Genomic DNA, 22,993 nt, shown 5'->3' on the forward strand with positions numbered 1-22,993 from the left:
CGTCTGTATAGACAACTGAACTTGGTTGTATGCAATGTGTAAGTTGATAGAAGGTAAATTACAAATATGTCATCTCTGAATTATGAGAGAAAATGGATAGACATTTGTAATTTGAAGGCATCCAGGAGAAAAGAAAACTTGAAAGGTATAAATAAGAACTCTGCCAGCAAAGGAACACTCAAAATGGTATTGCCTTGCGTTTTAAAATTGGCCAGATAACTTGGGACAATAACTCACTCCTAAAACCCCCTCACACGTAGTTCCTGTCATTTTGGTCAAGGTCTACTACTGTCAGCCTAGTTTATGAACAAATTTTGGAAAGAAACGCATGTGCCCTTGGGGACACTTTACATATCCTGGGTGAAACTTCCAGGCATTCCTGCACAGGAGTGCTGTGAACAACTTGTCCTCTGGATAACCCTTCAAAACGATTCACTTGAGCAGTGCTCTTGTTATATTTTAAACGAAATTAGTTATATTTTTAACAAAAGCTGTTGGGGGGTGTCCCTAAAGGCTGTCTGGGAACACAGACCCGCAATGGCGCCCCGGGCTCTGAGGGGCCGAGGGGGCGTGGCCAGTGCTGGGTGTGTCCGGGGGAGACGGGGGCTATGACTGGTGTGGGGGCGTGGCCAGGAGCGGGTGTGTCCGGGGGCGCGGCCAAGGCTGGGTGTGTCCGGGGGGCGGGGCCGTGTCCCGCGCGCGGCTGTGCCGGTGCGGCGCGCGCGGCCCCGCCCCGCCGTGACCTCAGCGCGCGCGCCCCACGTGACGCAGGTGCGGCCCCCGCCCCGCCGCTCCCGGCGATCCCTCCCTGCCCTCCCCTCCCTGCCCTGCCTTTCCCTGCCCTGCCCTTCCCTGCCCTGCCCTCCGCGGATGCGCCGGACCCTCCCCGCCCCCGCAGGTCTGTCCGCGCCGGTGAGGGGCGGGGGGCGGCGGGGCCAGGCCGGGCCCGGCCGCGCAGGTCCCCGGGGCCGCTCGCCGTGCGGCTGAGGGGCGGTCGCGCCGCGGGCCGGGCGCCGGGGCGCGGGGCGAGCGGGGACGGCCCCTCCTGGCCCGGGCCCCGGTGGTGCCTCGGCCCCGCCGCACCGGGAGCGCTCCGACAGCCCCGCGGGCTCCGGGCCCCGGTGGCGGCCGCGGTGACCGGGACACCGGGGAAGGACGTGTCCTTGCGGTACGGGGAGGGGCAGGAGAGCAAACCCGACCCCTCACAGATACTGCCCCCTGCTCTTTTACAACGCGTTGGTAGCCTGGAGTACCACGGTGATGTTGTCCCTTTGGTACCGCGGTCGTGTCATCCATCCCCTTGGTACCCTGGTGATGTTATCCCTGTGGCACTGCGGTGATGTTGTCCCTTCGGTACCCACTGAAGGCGTTTTTTTCGAGGGGACAGTAATAAATCCGTTGGTTTCATGGCACTGAGATACCTCCGTTGCCCGAGGTTTACAGTGTGTGCCTTGTAGCGAACGTGCCGCTTGAAAATTTCCTCCAGGCCAAAGTTCTGGATGGAGGATTGTGATTCTCTGTGCAGCATGGTACATCTGTGCTGGGGGGAGAAGAAACACTTAGCACGTGGAGGTTTATATCCCTGAAGTAGCCTTGTTTAATAAGGATGTTCCATGCATCGCTAGTTTAAATTATCTATGACAGACTTTCAGAGAAACTTTATTATCTTCATGCGTTTTTTTCACTGTCAGCCTTGTTTTATTAGAATTTTTCAATCTTAAAAAGTGCTTTAGGAGTGAGTTGTGTGCAGAATATAGAGAAAATGACCATGATAGTGGATGAAGGAGTGCTTTTGTGAAATATGGGCCAGGCTTATTAATGACCACTTCTGCAGAGCATAAAGATCATTTGTTAACATTGGCAGCAGGGCTTCCTGTGCGTTAAGAAACGTGGTAAGGGCATTGGCAATACCAGAAGGATAATGATTCATACGTGCAACATATTTATATTTAAAGTGATTTTGTAAAAAGCTGGATAAAGGCTTTGTAATCAGAAGTGCCTTGCTGTTTTCTGCATGCTTCTATTGTCCTCTAGAATCCTGGGTAGAATAATTCACAAGACTGCCCATGACATTAGGTCACTTCTAGAGCTGGAAGTGCCAAGGTGAAAGCTAACTCGCTGCTTGGGATGGAACAGCTGCAGAAATTTTCAGCTGCTCAGGGCTTTCATTTAATTCCACCATTTTGAGGGTGCTTTGGTGCATTAAAGGTTGTTCTTTTGGTTCACTGCTTCTTTCTTATTTTTGACCTCCGGTAGGGATTTAATTAATACCATCCTTTAGGTTGCCCTTGGCTCAGCTTGATTCCGTGCCAATCACTGTTTCCATTTCAGGGTTGGTTTAGGAAGCATAGTGGAGTGGAACAGGTCTAACTACTTCCGACTTCTGCCTGCTGTCCTGTGTGCAGGTTTTTGACTGACAGCCTCAAGGCTGAGTGGGCTGGAATGGTCTATGATCACGCTGGTGGTCTCTGGCTTGTTTAGCTACTGACAGCTGACATCTGTGCTGAAAAGCAGTGTGTGCAAAAGGAAGAACTAGGAAGAAGTCAGGTTTTTTGAGTCATATTAGTCTGTAGTGAAATCTGACCGGAATTAAGCAATTGGTGACTCTGTCCATTTTTGTTTCATACATGCATAACAATGGATGCATTACTTTTTCATGAGATAGGAATAATGTCTGTGGTAACAGTTCTCCTCACCTGTGATCTTTATTTCTTCACAGGAGTGACCATAGCTCTTACAGATTGCATATTCAGTAGCTAGAGTTTGAAGTATGGTTCTGACCCCATTTTGAAATTTAAATGGAACTGGAAGTGACTGGTACTACTTACAAGCTCTTTGTTTCTGTTATATATTATGTCATTTGCATCCATTTTCAAATCTCCCTGACAAATTGTTGTTGTTCTGCTATGTGTTCTTTACTAAATGCTAGAAAAAAGAGCTGCACATTCTTCAGACAGACATATTATGAAGAAAGAATGTGAAATTACCCCTACTTAAGAAGCTTGCCACTGTAGTATGATAAACTGAGAAAAATGTTTCTCTCATTGTCTTATCTCCTAGATCTTTGCAGAGCCATTTTGAATGAGGGTAGGTAACCCTGTAGGAATGAGTGTCCACCCCTCATGTATCTGTGCAAGAGTTTGGTGGCAGAGGGTGAGATTTGCATGCAGTAAGATAGGTGGAATAATAATTTCTCTCATAAAGTTGTAAGTGCCATGGTGACCTCTCTGTTCTCACTGTTATAACATGTTGAAATCTTACCAAGTTTTGCAAAATGACATCATGCATAGACAGGGTTACATCTTGAAGAGAATTATGTATGCAGGCGGTGTATTAGCTCTGTCAGTGCTCTTGCAGTCACTCTGAGCTTTTGCAGGACTTAATCTACTTTCAAAATGGTGCTGGTAGTGTTTCTGTTCCTACAGTTGCCTCGGAGCCCATATCAGAGACGGGGTGTTGACAGAGGAGGAAATTGTTGTCGTAGTAAGCTTTCAATCTGTGAAATGGGAAATGACAAGTGAATATTGGTAGATAGGAAATAATGCTGATGTATGGGGATTTAGCATATCGGTATCCTAACTGTTGGCATTTTGCTGCAAATGCCAAATGGAGAGAGAAGAGTGTGTGGTTTTGAGGGGTTCATAGGATTAAAGGAGGATGCTGCCTCGGGAGGATACTTTCCATGTGTTGGGCACCATGGAGAACGTGGACAAGTGCTTGTTTGGAACATTCAGTAAGTGGATGATGGCAGCTGGTGTTAGGAACTACATGTCAGATCTGCTACTGGGTGAGAGTGAAAAGGCTGCAGAAGTCTTGAAAGTGGAAACAAGGGAATTTGGTGTGTCAAAGGAGAAGAGTTCCCTGCTGGGATGATACAGTTCAAGGCAGCAACTAGGAAAGGTCACCAGCACTTAAAATAGATGGGGAGTTAAAAATGTAATGCCACAGAAGAACAAGGAGTAATACTGTTTTATTTAGTAAGAGCCCTTTTGCTTTTTTTCTAAAGATCAATATTAACTTTTAAATCAGAGGGTGAAAAATGCAGCTCTTCCCATCCCTTAGAAATTTAAGAGTTTTATAACCATATATTTTGTTTTTTTTGAAGCGAGGGGGTGACAGGAAAAACAGTAAGAAAATAATTTAATGGGATTTATATACAGAAAATGTTTACACAAAATTTTTAAGGTATCTATTACTTTTTGAATTAGAGATAAAGAAAACTTAATATGTAATGGGGAACATTAAAATGTATTCTATGACTCAAAATGACAGTGTTGTTTTTAAAACACTTTGAAGTTCACTTGGCAGCTCAGTACCTTTGTTTCTCTTTAGCAACTGTTCAGCTAGTCACACCACCAACAAAAACCATTGTATTTTACCTTGTGACCAAATAAATTATTTCTCTCGGTAGACAACAAAACAAATGAGAGACACCTTGGAGTTAAATCTGAATTTTACTTCCTCTTAAGTAACCCTCTCTATTCTTGTACATTCCAAATACTTTTACAGTGAAAATGAAACTAATAGTTTCTTTTCACATTATTGCTATTACTTTGCAGTTGTAGCAACTTCAGCATTAAGACTGTTCTATTTTGGGACTAGTGCAAGCTGCATTTGTTCGTGTTATTTTGAAGGTGAGCTCTGATTCCCTTTGCTAGCACTGGAGCTGATCGTGTTCAGCATTCCCAAGATTCAACCTTTGTTGTTTTTCCCTTTGTGTTCAAAACTGCAGGGAATCTTCTCTCCTTGTTACAAAGCTGGTAAGAGTTCACTTGGAAGAACAAGATAAATGTTGCTAGATAGGAGAACAGATTAACCTGAGCCTTTTCTTAGTGTAACACTGATTGAAGGCTAATGTCAACATGAACACCTAACTAATGTTTCTAATTATTTTGTCAGCTCCATTACTCATGGCATAAATTTTTGTAACCACGGTGTCCGTGTTTGACACTGTTGGTTGAACCTACCCCAGCTTGACTTGGTGAAAGGTTGCAACTTTCTAAACAGAGAAACAACAGTTGGGGTTGCCCAGAGCTCCCAAAAAGTCAATGATTAGCAGACTCATTTGTTCCCAGGGAACCAGGGCTCAGGGCATGCGGTACAAGGGGTGATTGCTTCAGGGGAATGTTATGAGTTACAGGAGCTGTGAGAGAACTGCTGATGTGGGGATGGCCATCAGCAGCGATTCCACTGCTCTAGGCCTAACCCTGAGGTGAGCTTCATGCCTAGGCCTGAGCTTTGTTGAAGAGCACTGTAGCCATAAACATCAGTTTTCACTGTGGGGCTGAAACGTGTTTGCAATTCATTGTCTCTTTTTCTGATTAAATTTGGTTTTGTCTTATTAATAGACTTGGATCGTCTGTCTAATAAACAAACATGAGTCATCTGAAGTTGTTTGCAGCTGTGCTGAAGTGTCATGGCACTAAACTTCTGGAAAAGCAGAATATAGCCAGAGGGGCATTTTTACATGGCCAACGGTATCTTTCGTCAGGAACCTCAGAACCTTTCCTGAGTGGGGGCAATTCAAGTTATGTGGAGGAAATGTACTATGCATGGCTTGAAAACCCTGAAAGTGTACATAAGGTAAGTCTAAAACTCACCTTCAAATGATAATATTGGTTCAAGAGTGGTATGGTGTTTTTTTTTTTTACTTTTTAACTTGTTTTTTTATAAAAAGCTCAGGAAAAGGGCTTGTATGAAATGAAAACTGTGAAATTAATTTCCCGCATATTGATTGTTGTAAGATGTGATATTGCAACTATAAAAGTACAGAGGAGCCATGGGCATGATGAGCTGAGGGGAAAGAACAAGAAGTCCAGACCAGAAATAGTAAGCTGCTCTGAAACTTTGTTCCTCCGTGGAAATGCTGTTCAAGCAGTGTTAAGTAACTAGTTACACCTGGAAGAAGATCCAAGAATAAAATACATTTCATTTTTTGGTTTATTGTAATAAGCTTGTATCATAGAATATGTTATATTTAAATAATGTGTGTTGACGTTGGTACTTTGAAACTGTCTGAAGAAGATGAATGTTTAGTTCCCTTTAGGTAGCTGTGGAAGTTGTAACCTTAAAACTGAATCTGAAATCGTCAGAAAATTCTTCTGAAGTATCTTGAAAAGTATTTTGTTTTGTCTTTCTGCCTCTCTATCCAGGCAAGACACATTTGTTTCATTTTTTTTTTGAACTTTAAATCTATTGCCCAAATCCTTTCTTGTGGGCAAAATACATAGACTTATTTTCTAACAAGCTTTCTGCTGACAAGGAAGGCTCTGTTATGGTGATACATGTATAGTAACTTAAGAAGCTGATGAGAAGTCTGATAAATTCTAAGACAGAAAAGTCATTTTCTAGGGAAGTAATGTGAATTGTGCCCAAAATGTTTACCAAATTGGTTGTCTGTTCCCGTATTCTCGATGCAGGTATATCAAAATGTCACTTAAAAGTTGTTGTTCTAAGTTTGATTATGTGTCTACAGCTTGAGGAAGTGATGCACATTGAGGGGGGGAGGGAAAACAAAAAAGGAGACCAAAAAAGGCAGTTCTGGGTGGGTTTTTGGATGTTGTGTATGAATTTAGTCCTGTTGAAAGCTGATATATGCAGTGACAATGCTGAAGACTGTTATTCACATAGGAGGTAGATCCTAGGTCTGTTATGTTATCCCTTAACCTGGAACTGGAGAGAACTTCTCCAGGAGTGTCTTCTTCTCTCATCCCATCTGGACTAGCATGTTGTGGGGCTGTGCTGAACTAATTCCTGAGAAGCCCTCATGATGTGTGGGAAGTGTAGATCCATATAAGCCCTTTTGTATAGAGGACACTGAGGGGATGAACTCAGGCATAAGGAGCGCAGGTGGTGACATCACGGTGACATTGTTTTTATTTTATTTACATTATGTTGGTTAGTGGTGAACTTCTTCCTCTCGGAAGAATGAAATTCCTCGTTCAGACCCTTTGCAATGGAGTGCACTTCGCTGCTGGGAAGCCCGGCAGACCTCTCAAGGGGTGAGGAGTTCCCCTGGGTGAGCACACCCCAAGTGCAGAACCCTGGTTCAGCCGGGAGCGGGGCGGCAGCGCTGGGCGCGGGGACCGCGGCCGCCCGGAGCTGGCCAGGGTGCTGAACTAAGGCCTCGGAGAATTTAGACCTGCTCGTTACTTTGCTGGTGCTCGGGAGTGGGCGGAAATGCTGAAAGTCCTGCCGAAAGGAGATCCAGTTCGTCTGGCGGTTCAGGCACGGTCTGACGATGGACCCTGATGAGGTGATGTGCTTTGTAGGTTGAACAGTGACCGATAAACCAGCAGAAGTGAATTGACAGAGGAATGTAAATGTCCTGGTGGAGTAGGCTGTGGCCTAGGGAGTGGATCCCAGGCAATTCAAGATGCATTTTGGTCGTGGTTTAACCCCAGATGGCAACTAAGCTCCATGCAGCTGCTCAGTCACCCCACCAGCAGGACTGGGAGAGAATCGGAAGGGTAAAAGTGGGAAAACACATGGGTTGAGATAAAGACAGTTCAATAGGGAAAGCAAAAACCATCCACATGAGCAAAGCAAAGCAAGGAATTCATTCAACACTTCCTGTGGGCAGGCAGGTGCTCAACCATCCCCAGGACAGCAGGTTTCCATCATGTGTGTAATGGTGACTTGGGAAGACAAATGCCATCACTCTGAACATCTCCCCTTCCTTGTTCTTTCCCCCAGCTTTATATGCTGAGCACAATGTCTTATGTTAGGGGATATCCCTTGGGTCAGTTGGGGTCAGCTGTCCTGGCTGTGTCCCCTCCCAACTCCTTGTGCACCTCCAGCTGGTGGAGTGGAGTGAGAAGCAGAAAAGGCCTTGATGCTGTGTAAGTTCTGCTCAGCAGTAGTGAAAACATCTCTATTTTACCAACCCTGTTTTCAAATCCAAAACAGGCCCAAACCAGTTATTGTGTGGAAAATTAACTACCCCAGCCCAAACTAGCACAATTATAAAAATGTGTGGATTCTTTTCTAGGTTAACTATGTGTAATATACTTACAACAGTAATGAACCAAAGTAAATTCACTGTGTCCCTGGTTTATGAGGCTTAAAAGAAGAAGGTTGATGGAAATGATGGATTACAGCTATTCTTGCCTAAATTATTAGGTTTTTCACAGCCTAGAAAAAAAGTGAGGGGGAGAAGAATGTTTCCAATCAATTTTACTTTGTTTCATCAACTTAATTAATTTTTGGTTTCTTGAAATCCATCTGATTTCATCAACTGAAAACTGTGAGTACTTACCCAAGATTTTTACTGATGGAAATTGTTCAGTTTGGGCTTTTATAAAACAGGTTAAAAATGCTAAGGGTTGAAATCACCCCATTTTCTTAAAAATACAGAAAAATTCATGCCATAATTTTATGACTGTAGACAAGTTGTGAATTTGTCCTTCTGCTGTGGAAAGGGGTGGAAGTGTTGGAAAATAATGTCAAGACACCATGTGGTGTTGGTTATGGTATTGTCGATAATTTGACTCTCTGCAGGTCACTCATATTTCAGTGTTTTATTCAGTATGTCCAGCACAGAAAGCCAGTTTGTGCTAGGTCTTTAGATATAACATTCTGTTTAGTTTTCCTCTTTATATCCTATTTCTTCTCATGTTTCTTCTCCTCGGATAGCCCCTTTTCAGACGAGATGTGCCTCCCTGATTAGATGGAAATGCTCGGGTTTTTTTGTTTGGTTGGGTTTTTTTTGTTTGTTTGTTTTTTTGTTTTTTCCCCCTAGGCTTTAAAAATCATACTCTATTTGCTTTTACGTAGAAACTCCAATTAATCAAGGCTCCCCTAATGATTTCCCTCTCAGAAGATTTGACTGGACATTTCTTCCCTCGTATGTTTATTTAAAACTGTTTGCAATATGGCTGTCACATTCCAACGAGCATATTCAGTGTTTCTAAGAATCTCTCTGTTCTATGTATGACATGGTTGTATTTCAAGGAATATGCATGTATATACATAGGAGCTTTTATTCTTGGTGCAGATCCATTCCTGATGATTACCTGCTTTTCCTTGTGTTTTGAATTTCCCATCCTTAAGAGTAGCCAAAACAACGATCAGAATAAAATGACGTAGTCTCTGAAAAAAGCATCATTATTTCTCCTTGAAGCTTGGTGTCAGGGCCATAGATCATAAGAGAGAAGCTTGACAAGGCTCAGTTATTACTATCACAAGATTAATTACAAAACTGCATGGCTGGATATGGAGTACATAATGCCTGCCATGTTATCCTGCATGCAGCCACTCTACTGTGTGTAATCACTTCCTTGGCTTATGTACTAGGAAAAAGTGTGGGGGCTTTGTTTTGTTTTGACTTCATTTTATTTATTTTCTTTTTTAAGTGATGTAGTGATGCTCGGTGTGTATCTTTTAAGGCTTTACTGTCCTCACTGCAGTTGATAAATATTGTGATGTCACTAGGAAAAAAACAAACCATCAGGATAACGAATATGTTACTTGTTATTCTAAGTGCAACACTGTTTATTATATGAGAGTAGAATGCTGCCACTGAATCACTTGAATGGTGTTATATTACTTGAAAAAATAATGGTTAACTACAATATAGATTTGCTGACAGAAGGAAAAAAAAAAAGAATGTATCATCTATCACTATAGTAAGTTTGGTTTTTTGCAGATGTATTTTTCTGTTATAAGTCTCCTCTACCATTTTCTCGAAGAACTTTACGAATTTAATTGAGAAGCTGCAGGTTTGCTGTGAGACCAAGCTGGTCTTCTGTCTGTTCAGTCACATGGCAAATGCTGTTGCCAAAGACTGACATTGATACACAGGACTTGAAGACTATAATCTGGTATCAATCTTGAAAGACACTATAGAAATTTGTAAAGGCTTTGATGGATGTGTATCTAGAAAAAACTAATTTTCTGTAGCCAAATGATGTATTTTCCCTCCCCTCTGATTAAATGTCAAGCCTGCCCAACAAATCAATAAGTTCAAAAATGTGATAGGAAAAAATAGTATAGGTTCTTTCTGTCCCAGCTGGCTGCATCTTCAGATGTGAACATGTTCTTTGTATTTGTGAGTTTGCATGAAGAAAGGGTCCTGTGCTGATTCTCCTTAAACAAGTCACTTGTTGGGCAAGTCTATCTGAATTTTGTTAGCAACTCTCTAGGCAGAGCACTTGTCTAAAAAAATATTCAGTTGTTTGTGGGACTGTGCTTTTACATCTAAAGGAAAAGGTTTTGACTCAACAAAGGAGTCAAATGCTAATGATGAGGTTCTAATCTACAGGTTCAATGAGTCCCCTCCAGTTCCATAACTTGAACTTGGAAGGTTGGATGATGTTTAGCTCTTTTATTATTCCCCTCTCATGGTGTTTCTGAACACCTTAAATCTTGAGGAAATTTCAATGGGAAGACCTTTTGTTAATGAAAATGTGATTTTATAAGTATTTTCCTGTTGTGCCATGTTTTTACTACATTATTTTGATTCTTTTGTGTGTTCTGCAATGAATATATTAAGTAACCTTTTTAAAATAAACTCCCTGGGCTACTTTTTGTCTTTTCTGGCCCTTGGTTCCTTGAGATGTGTTAGTTTGAAGCTCACAGCCAGGGTAAATAACATGCACTGCACAAAATTAAATTTATATCGGTTCTTCTATTCCAGTCACGAAGATTTTAAAGTTTTGAAATAACTTTCTTTTTTTTCTGGAGTTAGCCAGCTGAGGGGGGAAGTGTTTTATGACCTGTCATTAACTTCTATGGCAACTGTAAGCTGGGGACAGGTATTGCTTAGTTGCCTGCTAGTGCAGACTTCCTTCTTGGCTGAGTATAAGCATCTCAGATGTTTTATCCCCTATGTCTGTTAGCATTCATGTATCTAATACCATTCTAATCTGGGACAGTGACCATCTCATTAGAATGGAAGGAATTCAGGAAAACAAGATTTGGGCATATGTGAGGGAAGTAGCTTGTGTAAAAGCACAGATGGAAATGAAAGGATCTTTTACTTGTTGTGATTCAGCTTCTGAAATAAGTACCCTTCTAAAATTATGACTTGGACCTGGAACCAGGTCCATAATTTCTTTCTCACAGTAAGGTGAGCTGAGCTGGTGAGGAAGGCATCTTAGAACAAAAGCCTCACTCAAAAAGACTTTAATTGCTTTTAAACAGTTTCTTCAAGAAAAACCCTTAAGGACTGATTCTGATATAGTGTATTCAGTTATGAATTATAGAATTCATAAATTCTATAAGTATCATTAAAGGAATGGATTAATTTCATTTATTAAAGTTCTTTGTTTTGTAGGCTCTTTACCAGCCACATAATATCATATCCATTCCTGGTTGCCTGAATAAATAGCACAGTTAAAAAGAGCTGTGTGAATGGATAGTGGATGAAGGTGTTTTGCACTCATATGTGCTGGAGAGTTTTCCACTGAGCAAGCTCAGTGTAAGAAATGGGAGGAAAAGGGCTCTGTGTAAATAAAACACACAGTTGCTACTGAGATTTGGACATGTCAGTGCTCTCTTTTTGCTGGTAATTTGTGGTACTTAACACTGTAATGGGGTGCATTTGCACCTTGAAGGACCTGCTTTTGGTTGAGACTTCTGTTTGAGGTAACAAATTTCCCTTCTTCCTCTCTGTGCACGTGTCCAGTCCTGGGATTTGTTCTTCCGAAATGCTAATGTTGGCCAAGCACATGATCCCCATCTGCCAGCACAGCTGGAAAGAAAAGCATCATTTCTTCAGAGCCACGGCCTGGCCCAGACACCGGGTAAAGCTGAAAAGCTTGTTGAAGATCACCTTGCTGTGCAGTCTTTGATCAGAGCATACCAAGTAAGTGTTCTCTGGGGGGAGGTGTGGGAGGGCCCCTACTTTGCAAACAATATTTTTCTTCCTTTTTATGTTCTTGTTTGTCTTCTGGGCCTAACTGTTGTCTTTCTTCTGATTCAAAATATCTTGAACTAGTCAGCTTTTTATTTCCTGCACAGTGTCTAAACACAGAAGTGGTGGATTCAGACTGGGGAGATCCTCTGGTTTAGCAAACTCATTATCCATATTACCTGCAGACCTGTTGTTGGTCATCTGATTTAGCCTGGAAGCACTTTATGGAGATAGCTGTTAGTGAAAGGGAACATGAATCTCTTGGGTTTTGTCCCTTTACGAGGAGCAGGAGCCAAACAAGTCGAAGCTTAGCCTTTGCTATTCTTTTGGCTCCCTGGACTGTATTAAGATTTTTTGTGTGTGTGTGTTTGTGTGTCTGATTCAGTAAGTTGCCTGACCAAACTGGAAAGCCACATTATCTGAAGTAACTGTGCTTCATGTGAAGGTAGTTTTCCTGTGTATACTGGTACTAGTGAATCTCCAGATGTGTGCAGTGAAATACGAACACTCCCCTCTCTTCAACAGCAAACTTTTCCATGATCCAAGTCTTCACCTCTGGGAAAGTTTGTATTACAGCTCTAAATGTTACTTTTTGTAAGAAAGGATGAAATGTACTTTCCTTCTCTTACATTTAGGGTGAATTTTGAGATTCCTGATTTGAGCAGGATTATAGATAAAAAGAGAGAGGAGAAATGATGAATTAACTAGAAGCTGAATTTTGGAAGGCTGACAGAGTTTGGGTCAGCTTTGATGGATTTCTTTTAGAGAGCTGTTCATCAAAGCTGACTTTGTTTCACACTCAAATTTTTAACCCTTCTATGACATTAAGAAATTAGACCTAATATTGTTATTTTTCCTCTAAATGAAGGAGGATTTTGGAAATAATACAGTGGTTTTGGTTACATGTTTTCTAAATGTAAAACAAATTTAAATATTTTTATTTAGACTTCTATTTAGTATTTTAATTTCAATAAAAGGCTTAAAAACAGTGTAAAATGAAACAAAAGACCCCAACCCCGAAAACCAGATCTGTGTTGAGCAAAATATTCCCATTTGATTTTTATTTTTTAAATAAGTATGTAACTTCCCAAGAAGTTTTCTACAATTTGACTTGAGCAGGTCTGTTCTGCCCTGCCTTAAGAATTTTAACTCCTGTCTGATGTCATCAGAGAACAGAAGAGGAACTTGTTGAAAGCCTTTTTTTGTACACATCACATTGTCACCTTTGAGTTGGAAAGGTGTTGTAAAAGAGTATAAATGCTTGTGAATATAAAGAATATATGAAATTTGCTTAGAAATAGGTGTATAGAAAACTGCCACTTTTGCTTGCAGTAAAAAATTGGTGAAGAATTAGAGAAAATTGGAGAATGTGAGGCCGCTTTGACGTGATGTACTTGAAAATAGTTCAGGGATTGCCATTTTGTTCCCTGTGTTTGAAAGAGTGTGCTGTCCAAGTCAAGAGATGGAACAGAAATGTCTGTGTAAATGGCAGGCACCTATGTGTCTGCAGCAAACAATCAAAGAGGGTTGCCTAAGGCAACTGTCTGTTTTTTAAAAGGTATTTAATACCCTCTCAATTCAGTGTTGAAGGGGCATAATAATTTGTGACCTTCCCTTGCCTGATAATGAAGTGAAATGCAGAAGGATACAGGATTTTCATTTCTCAAACCTGTCAGTGTTTTATGGTTTTTGTGGCAAACTGCTTTGTGGTCTGCTGAGCTGGACTTCTGAAAAGGCAGTTAATCTATTGCTTCTTCTAATGTAAAGCACTGGACACACTGAAACAAGGATTTCCAGTGAAGTGTGTGTGCTTAACAAAAGCACGTCTAGAAAAATTGATTTCTTGAGTCTTCTTTTATTTTGGGGTGGGTTTTTTTGTTTTGGTTTGGCTTTTATTGTTTGTTTATTTCCTTTAATTTCTTTACATCTTAATCTAGAAGTCTTGATTTTAAGGTCTGGTTTCGAGTAGTCTATACTTGCATTTAGTCGAAGTTATGGCAATTGATGAAAATTGTTTATGCATGTATTTCCACAAGGTTGATCTCCAATTTTTGCAGATGTTACTATATCCTGTAGCCAGTGAAAGTAGTAGAAGTTATTAAGAATAGCTTGATATTGAGGAAAATATTGTCATTTAGTTAAATGCTCCTGAAGTGTAATATGGGACATCATTTTACTGATTTGCTCTTCTGGGTTTTGGCATTTTTGCTGGTCTTCTTCCTCTTCCTATTAATAGTATAGAGCAGGTGTAACTTAAGGAGGTGAATTCTTTCCCGCTGATGATGCTTGAGACAGAATTGTTTGCTTGGTTCCAGTCAGATAGACTTAGTGCTGCTGTAAACAGTCAGATGGCACAGATGATGCCGTGGGCATCATTTGGCCTGTCAGGGTTTTATTACTGGTGATTCATGAGATGCAAAGAATCGCAGAAGTCGGGCTGAGTTTACAGGGCTGGTGGTTCTAAAAAAGATGCTGCATTTCTGGGCTTTTTTATGACTGGAAACCGTTTTGTTATGAACTCTTCCTGCAAATATAGAATATTTGGATCAATCATACTCTGTGACTGTGTGAGGCACTTCACTGTTAATAATACAGTTTATAATTTCTTTTTTTTTTAAGGGACAATTAGGATCCTCATAGTGTGAATGAAATTCTACCCAAGTGATCTTAATTCATCATTAAAAAGAAAAAATTTAAGGAGAAAATATTCATATATTCATCTATACAAAGCTTTTCATGAGTTAATCTGGCATATGAGAGTCACACATAAGAGACATATTAAAAATTGTTTTGTATTTGTGGCTCGATTGGATCAAAATTTCTTGTGTGGCAATGTTATATGATAATGTAAGGCACTAGTTTATAGCAACTTGTGGCATGCATTGACACCAGTTATACTTATAACTGAAAACTGGCTAAATTCCCCACTCAATTTGTGTTCTTTTGTGTCTTGAATGTCGATTTTTATTACAGATCAAATTTCCAAAATTTCACAATTGAAAATGGATGCTATCAGATGCTATTTGATGCAGAACAGAGCTCAGGAAGAGCAGTCCTTTCACTACCAATATAAACTACTTCAGCACCCATCAGTGTTTTAGGTCAGCAGTGCTGTATTTTAGTATTCTGCAGGTTCAGAAAGGAAGATTCAAGCAGAAATACAAAATTACTGAATTGGCAAACGATAAGACCTATAGACTAGTCATAGTTTGTTAATTTTACTCAGAGATTGAGAGTAATCTTTAGTGGCTTTCTTCACTTAAACTTCAGTGTAATCCCAGTTGAATTGTGTGTCAGATAAAATAAATGTTATGTTCTAATGTGTATTGATTAATTTTTAATACAGGTAGTATATGTAGCCAGTGCTATAATGCTTTTTTTTTGTTCTTATGAGAAAATTTGGGAAATATGTGACCCTCTCATCACATTAGTGGTGTTTGTTTGTTTGATTTAATGGCTGAGATATATACTGTGGAGAGATATCAGTGAATTTTTCCCTTTGTCTGACTTCTGTTAGTGTGATTTCATTTTTCCTCTTACTTTCCTCCATTTTCAGATCCGTGGTCACCATGTGGCTCAGCTAGATCCCCTTGGAATTCTGGATGCAGACCTGGATTCGTTTGTTCCATCTGACCTAATTACTACAATCGATAAGCTCGGTGTGTATGTCTGGCTGCCTTCTTACTTGCACTGGTCATTTTGCTCTTGTGTCTCCTTGGGCTGAGGTGATTAAATAAGGCATTTCACAGAACCATAGAAAGGATTGGGTTGGAAGGGGCCTTAAAGATCATCTAGTTCCAACCCCACTCCATGGGCAGGGATGCCACATTTCAAGGAACCTTCTACCTTTTCTGCTTGCTGGTATCATGAAATAGTGCCTTTGAGTATCTGTAAGGGGGCTAAAGTTTCAGGACTATGGAATTTCTACTCTGAGATCACAGGTGAAGTTCCTATGAATTCATCTTCTGGTGAATGGTGATTATAAGCACTCTATAAAACCCCTGAATCTTGTATTTTTGAACCCCACCAGAAATTAATACTAATCAATACATTAGGCCAAGACTCTGGTAATCTAAATTACTCTTACACCATTATGTTTGATATGTGTTTGAACTGGGGACATCTGAAGGCTAGTCAATAGGGAAAACAAGCAATAAATAAAACACTGGACAGAGGGACTTAGGGAAAATTTCATACCCAGTTTGGATTCTAGTGTATGATACTTATTCCTTCTGTATGTCTTGAAGAAGTCTGTTTGAATTTATCAAAAGAAAAGATGGAAAGCGTAGAATTCTTTGCTTGTGGGTATAATCCAATGGTGATCACTTGAGTTTACTGCCGGAAGAGTGTGGTGCACAAGGTCTGCCCTTGTAAAGGTAGTTCTGGTTGCTCGGAGGGCAGGTCTCAGAAATTGCACTGATCAATTGCTTTGCCTCTCTCTGCTTGAATAAAAAAACACCTGATTGATTTTTCTGTACTCTTCAATCTACCTGGTTTGTTTAAAATGTGGTTTTCTACTTGATGAAGACACTGAATCAATTTTTCTTTGATGTGTTGGGAAGCTTTTCAGACCAGACATAAAACGTAGTGCAAGCAGTAGATAAAGCACATTCTTCTTAATTTTACTGTAAGCTCATCTACTGCCTCGTTGCTGCTGTGTTTTCTATTTCTGGTGGTAGGGAAAGAAGCAGTTCTGATCATATAAAGGCAGTAGAGTGCCTAGGACTGTAAATTGAGAGGTGCTTACACAAACTGGGCGTTCTCTCTGAAGTTTGTCAGTTTTAATTAAAGGAAAGTACCTACTAGTAAATATATTAGACATTTAGTGAGTGAATATAGTTTGGAGCATGGGTCAGAGCCAGCTCATCAGTGCACATTTCTTTGGAATGTACAGATAGTTTAGTACAGTGCTGTGACTGGTCAGAAGGCGTCACACTGAAGCCCTTGTGCCCATAGGAAGAATATGTGAGACCTCTGAATGAGATGTCTCTGAGAGTGTAACTGAAGTGATTTCAGTTTGTGAGGGCAAACAAAATTTCTGCCCTAGTCTTGGCACAGCAAAAAAGAGGAGGGTCTCAAATGTTGCCCATCCTTGAATGTTCTAAGCAGGAAACTTATGAAAGGTCTCTGCTGGTACAGAAAGTATTTTAGTGTTTGATTTTTTTCTGTGCATTTACTTCATCCTTCCTTCTGGTTTCTTTTTGAGAAACCTTGTGGTAGGAAGTTTCTTCTGAGAGTTGCTTCTGAAAATGCAGGCAGTCACAGATGTACCTACTGCATGATTCGGGTTATAGAATTGCTCTCAGGATTTCAGTAAGGTTGTATCTCTTTAAACATGAGGTGATGCTTCAGTAAATATGTGGTGCTGCAGTACAAAGCACAGATGTTCTGTGTTTGCCCAGATCACTCCTGTACGTGTTCTGGTTTATGCATGATAGCACACGAAGAGCCTGTGAAGTCTGAGGGAAAGTCAGCAAAGAAAAAACCCAACAAAACAGTTAGCACTGCTTTGTTTCAAATGACACTAAAGCCCCTGTCATTCCCTGTGTCCCTCTAACCTCCTGCTGGGAAAACACCTCGTACGATACCAAAAAGGAGAAGTAGTGGTACCTACCCTTTTTTTTTGATTGCTCTAGGTTTGAAATTTTAATATATTGTTAAAATTGTTACTAAAACCAAAATGAATATTTTAAAATATATTATTTTTAAAGCGGAGAATGTGTTATTTACTGACAGTGCCGTGTAGTAAAAGTGGTGCCAATGCAGTCCTGTGGCCTGACTTCAACTCTAAATGCTAAGTTCTGTTATTATTTCATCTTTAAATTGCTGCTTCCTTTTCATCTTCAGAAAAGTCATTTAGTAGGGAATAGGGAGCACTATTCTTTATTGATTTAAGAGTCATGTGCAGGCTGTCTTGTCAGTGTTAAAGTGCATGTCTGCAGCTTATCTGGAACCAAGATAAAGAATTCAAAGTTAAAAAGAAGCTATTTTTAATTTTTAAAATATTTTCACACATGCATGCACACATAACCTTTGAGATTAGCTCAGTTGGTTGGAGCACAGTGCTAAGGTCACAGGTTCAATCCCTGTACAGGCCATTTGGTTAAGAGTTGGACTTGATGGTCCTTGTGGGTCCCTTCCAACTCAGAAATTCTGTGAAATACATAGTTTTAATGTACATATGACTTTCTACAACTGTATGTAATATCTGTTATAAGTGTCATACATTTGCTTCTTACAGTTGTAAGAAGCTATTTTTCCTTTCTTCATTTAACAGATTTTAGGTTAAACTTACATCGTACAAAGCTTTTAACTTGTCTTTAACCAGTCTTTCAGTCTTATCTGCTGTGTATTTTGGTTTTTGAAACTTAATAGTTAAGTGAAGTATTTTCTTAAATAATATTCTCAGCCAGAAGAAGTTTAGGTATGTCTAAAGCAAGATGGGTCAATATGCTTAAACATATGCTTTCCTTGTTTTAGTTGGTGGGGGTGTGGAAATCTTTGTGTGCAGGTCATTACATGACTATTTCAAACTACCCTAAAAAGAGAAAGAGAGTGAATAGAAACACCTTGGAAGTTCTACCAGAGTGCTTGTACTGCATTACATTGAGCATGTTGTGTATTTTCTCTTAGTGTATCTATTAATGGAATACGCTTCCAACCAGCTGGTTCTCTCTGTCAGGAGGGATTGTTTTTGTGTTTGTTGCTTATGACAGAGCAAGGAATAAATCCCAATCATCACAGTTAGTTGTTTTACTAAACAGTGAACTGCAAGATATAGTATGGAGAATCAATGGTGTATGTGCTAATATGCTAAAATATAAAAAAGGTTTGGGTCATTTTAATTTCAGTTGTTTTATCTGAGCATTTAAGAAAGAATGGTTTATCCTCTAATTAAATGATGACTATTTAATTAAAACATTAGTTTTAAAATCCAGACTAAAGTGCGTTTTACTAATGGATACCTGAAAAATATTCACATTTTCAAGTTTTATTCTGGTACCTTCTTTCTTAATATTGTTTTATTAAACATAATTGCCATGGTTTGAAAAACAATGCTGGTTTCCTTTTTGTCTCCTGCCCTGCTCTGCAAATAAATAATGTACCTGTTGTAGGGTTTTATGGTTTGCATGAATCAGATTTGGACAAAGTCTTTCAGCTGCCAACAACCACCTTCATAGGAGGAAATGAGAACAGTCTTTCTTTACGAGAGATCATCAAACGCCTGGAGGTCAGTGGGACATTTTTGAATTTATGGTTGTTTTCATCCAGACAGAAGTGAACTTTTTCCAGTTATCAGTCACAAAAAAAACCTTCTAATTTGTCAGTTATTAACAGAGCATGTAAAGAATTCAAGTGACATGAAAAATAACCTTTGTACTGTTTCTAGAGGTAGCAGCACCTTTGGGTTCATTACCTGGATATCTGAAATGTATAGATTAGGATGAGTATAAAAGAGGTGAGTATGGTAGAATACTAATTCGAGCCCTCGCTCTGTCAAGAACTGATATTGCTTTAAAGGAGTAGAGCCTTTAGAAATTGTCTTTGAAGTGTTGAACCACAGATAAAGCAGCTCTGTATACAGTGCTCAGGATGTTCAGATGTTGCCTTCAGATCCTCAGCTTTAGTGAGACTTCTACTTGAGATAAAATGTGAAGGCTGGGTACCAAATTCATGAAAGCCCGGCTGTAGCTTGTAGACGGTGATTTCCTTGTTTTCCATCCCCAATCATTTTTGTAGAGTTTCATTGTCTGACAGGTGATAAGGTTTAAGCCATAAGAAGTTATCAAAGCTGAAATAATTTAAAGCAAAACTAATTTGAAGGAATCACTGTCATTAGAGGAGAACTCCAAATAGCAAAATAGCAAGTAGGAATGGTAATGAATTTGCAGACTGCTGAGTGACTTAGTGCTGTTTGACTTTTATGTTGGCTTAGCTGAAGCTTGGTAAATTGTTAACATATTATCTCTGTTGTGCATTTGAGCTCTATATTTGGGGTTTTTCTTGTTTTTGTACTTCTAGCTTATCTGTGTAGCAATTTTCAAGAGAAAATCTTTAAAATTGCAATGTGCAAATAAATGGACAAAATCAATAGCAAAATCTAAAAGCCTCAAGGAACTGATTCGTGTTAAGGAGAGAGAACTCTCTGGTTTCCTCTTCTCTCTAGAGCTTTGGATTATTTTTTTTAATTGAAGTTAACATTCAATTCCTTTTTAGAGGCAGTAGAGAGCACATACTGCTCTTTGTATGAGTGATTTTGAACCTCTCTGTTCACAGTGGTTTTGTCTCAAACTCACACTAGGTCTTACTTCTGTTGACTTTTATTTTGGAAACATTTTTTTCTGATGAAATAGTCTTTTTAAGGTAAGAAAAAGAAAATTTAAAAAATGAGCAAGGAGATAAAATTTCTGTTGTGTCTTCGCATTTCTCCCTGCCCTTTCTCTGCTCTCAGCTGCTTAGATTCTTTTTCAGATTTCCAGGTTTCTGAAAGTCGACAGTTATCAGATAATTTGCATGAGACTTCATACTTGTCTTCTCACTGTCTTTATTGCTTGATTTCAGGTGACATTTAAAAAAGACAGGGTAAATTTTGGTAAATTAGCGGAAATCTTTGCTGGTGCATCTAAAGAAAAGACTGTACTATGCCTGTAAGAACAGTACTGAGTTAGGTGAAATGTGCCAGTTAAGGTGGGTTTATTGGCCTGCTTTAAGTACATCACCAAATGACAATATTCCATTTTCAAAATTTTGTTACTTTGTAGAGAAAGCTTTGAGGCACAAAACTAGATTCAGTAAAATAATTTATTCACTTATAGAATTGCTGCGGGGAAGATACTGTGGAAGAGGAAGATGAGAATATAGCTTTCAGAAGAGTAACAGGGAATATAACTTAAAAAATGTATTTGTTTTTTTCGTGGCCCATTAGCTCCTAAAGCTTCTCTGTTGGTGTTTTCATTTCCTAGAATACCTACTGCCAGCACATTGGCTTGGAGTTCATGTTCATCAATGATGTGGAGCAGTGCCAGTGGATCCGGCAGAAGTTTGAGACGCCGGGAATTATGAAGTTTACTAATGAGGAAAAAAGGACTTTGTTGGCCAGGCTGGTGCGCTCAATGAGGTACTGGGGTGGTGCTGGGAAACTGCTCTGTGGCTGCTGGGTGGGAGCTGGTGCCATCTGTAAACTGCTGAGGTGAATAGAGTCAGTGAGATCTGGAGCCCAGGTGGGTGCAGTTAACCTGGCTGTGATATCAAAGGAAAGTGTGTGCTGTGACGTGTGTCCAGGTCTATGTTGTGACTTTTAGTATTCCATTGTCTTAAAAGGCAGGTTGTGTTCTGTAACATTTGTCCAGCCTTTAGTGGCACATCGGGCAATGTTTTCATTGGCTTGAGGAAATAAAATGGGAAAAAGTTGTTTCAACAGACAAGTAATATAGATCTGTGTTAAAGATTTGTATCCTGTTTCAGAAAATAGGGGTCAGAACAATGCTGGAATGTTATTTCAAGTCCTGTTTCTGCCCTTTTCCTTTTGGGATGTGCCAAGATGTGCAGCACTGTTGCATGACCTGGCAGCAGCAGTTTTAGTCTTTGCAACGTGAGAGAGCACATATGGAAACAGCTTATTGATTGCTTCCACTGTGGCTGTCTGTGTGGAAATGCTGTGATCCCAGAGACTGAATTATCCTCTTATCCTTAGAACAAGACTTCTCAGACACAAGATTCATTCTAGTTTTTACAATCTGAAACAGTTTGCATGTCCTTTGATAAACGCAAGTGTCAGAGATTTAGAAAGGCACATTTTTTTGTTAAGATTCCATGTTCAAAGACATAAAAGTGAAGTGCTCATTGGAGGTGTCAAAAGATATTTTTTCCAGGTGTTTTGTTAGCCAATATTATAGCAAGAATGTATGTTTGGTTAAAAGTTTCATTTAAACAGAAATAAAAATGTAACTTAATGGCCAAGTGAATATTACACTTGAGTAAGTTTGTTTGTTGTTTAACAGGTGCTCAATATGAACCACCTCCATTTATCTTAAGACAAGAATTGGTGCTTTTATTCCTGTGTAAACTGTGAAAAGATCTGGGATTTCTAGTAGGATGAAGGAGCCAAATGTTCGTCTTCTGCCAATTTAATTCTCTCCTGAAAATGGAAGAAAAATAGTTTTACAAAAATTTCTATCCTCTTTTCTCCAGTGCATTTTTTATTCTATGGTTTGAAAATGATCTAGGAAAAAAATCTGATTTTTTAGAAACCTGGTTGTGCTCTTGAGATTTGTGGCTTTGGGAAGCAGGTTTTCATTGTTTTGCTCCAGAATACTGTTTTCAAAAGTGTTCATTCCAAGTACTGCAGAGTTCAGGTACTTGAAACTGAATTTTAAGGTTGGATTTCTCATCCTTTGTGGGTTTTACCGATAGGTTATTGTACAAGGCTCATTTTTAACTCCTCCTTCTGTAAAATACTCCTTGTACATTTTGAACTACTTTGTATATGCATTAGTAAATGTTAGACCCTGATGTGGAGTCTGATCTGGGCAGGGTCAAACATTTCCAGATTATCCCTTTTATGAGATGTGTTCCTCACTGGGTACAGAATGTGTGGAGTGACAGTGGATGGGCTGCCAGCCTTTGTGCACTCGTAGTGGCATGTGGGGGACTTGCAAGATGTGACTGTGAAATACTGTAGTTCTGCACACTTAGTGGCAATTTGCCTCAAATAATGAACTTGCTGCTTGTCCAATACCGGCCTAACTTGGAGCTGCAAAGAGGAGGAAAACAGCATGTACACTGCTTTGATTCACCCTGTAGGACTTGCTGTTCCCATGGGACCCCACTTCCAGTTTACTGGCATAGTCCCACAGACTTTCCTGAGGGATTCTGGCAGAATACCTTAGCTGAGGATCTGACTTGTTGCTTGGATGGCTGAATTGTAAGGGTATTAATGGGTGAGCTAAGGAGAGTCTTTTGGCAACAACTCATTTCACTGCCTCCAGGATTTCAGTCTAAAGAGGTAAATGTCAGCATTCTAAGTGAGGAATAAGTTGAGTATTAATGGATTATGGCAGTGTTATGAGTCGAGGCATTGCACAGATGATGTAACCAATACAGTTACTTTGATGAAGATGTATTTTCTTTGCCTTTTGT

At 39.9% G+C, this 22,993-nt stretch overlaps 1 protein-coding gene across 5 annotated transcripts in view; it reads left to right on the plus strand.

The window, feature by feature from the left end:
• The first annotated feature begins 700 nt into the window (after positions 1–700).
• Positions 701–22,993, plus strand: part of OGDHL (oxoglutarate dehydrogenase-like) — a 52,241-nt gene continuing 29,948 nt past the window's right edge. Inside the window, exons 1-6 of one of the 5 annotated variants that reach the window (XM_017807146.1) lie at positions 701–771; positions 5,349–5,583; positions 11,627–11,806; positions 15,411–15,513; positions 18,970–19,085; positions 20,818–20,972. In XM_017807146.1, the coding sequence (XP_017662635.1) occupies positions 5,377–5,583; positions 11,627–11,806; positions 15,411–15,513; positions 18,970–19,085; positions 20,818–20,972 (761 nt within the window). In that variant the 5' untranslated portion in view covers positions 701–771; positions 5,349–5,376. The other 4 variants (XM_017807144.1, XM_017807147.1, XM_017807145.1 and 1 more) reach the window with 4 other exon arrangements.

The sequence above is a fragment of the Lepidothrix coronata genome, unplaced genomic scaffold (genome assembly GCF_001604755.1).
Source record: "Lepidothrix coronata isolate B3197 unplaced genomic scaffold, Lepidothrix_coronata-1.0 Scaffold17, whole genome shotgun sequence".
Taxonomy (NCBI): domain Eukaryota; kingdom Metazoa; phylum Chordata; class Aves; order Passeriformes; family Pipridae; genus Lepidothrix; species Lepidothrix coronata.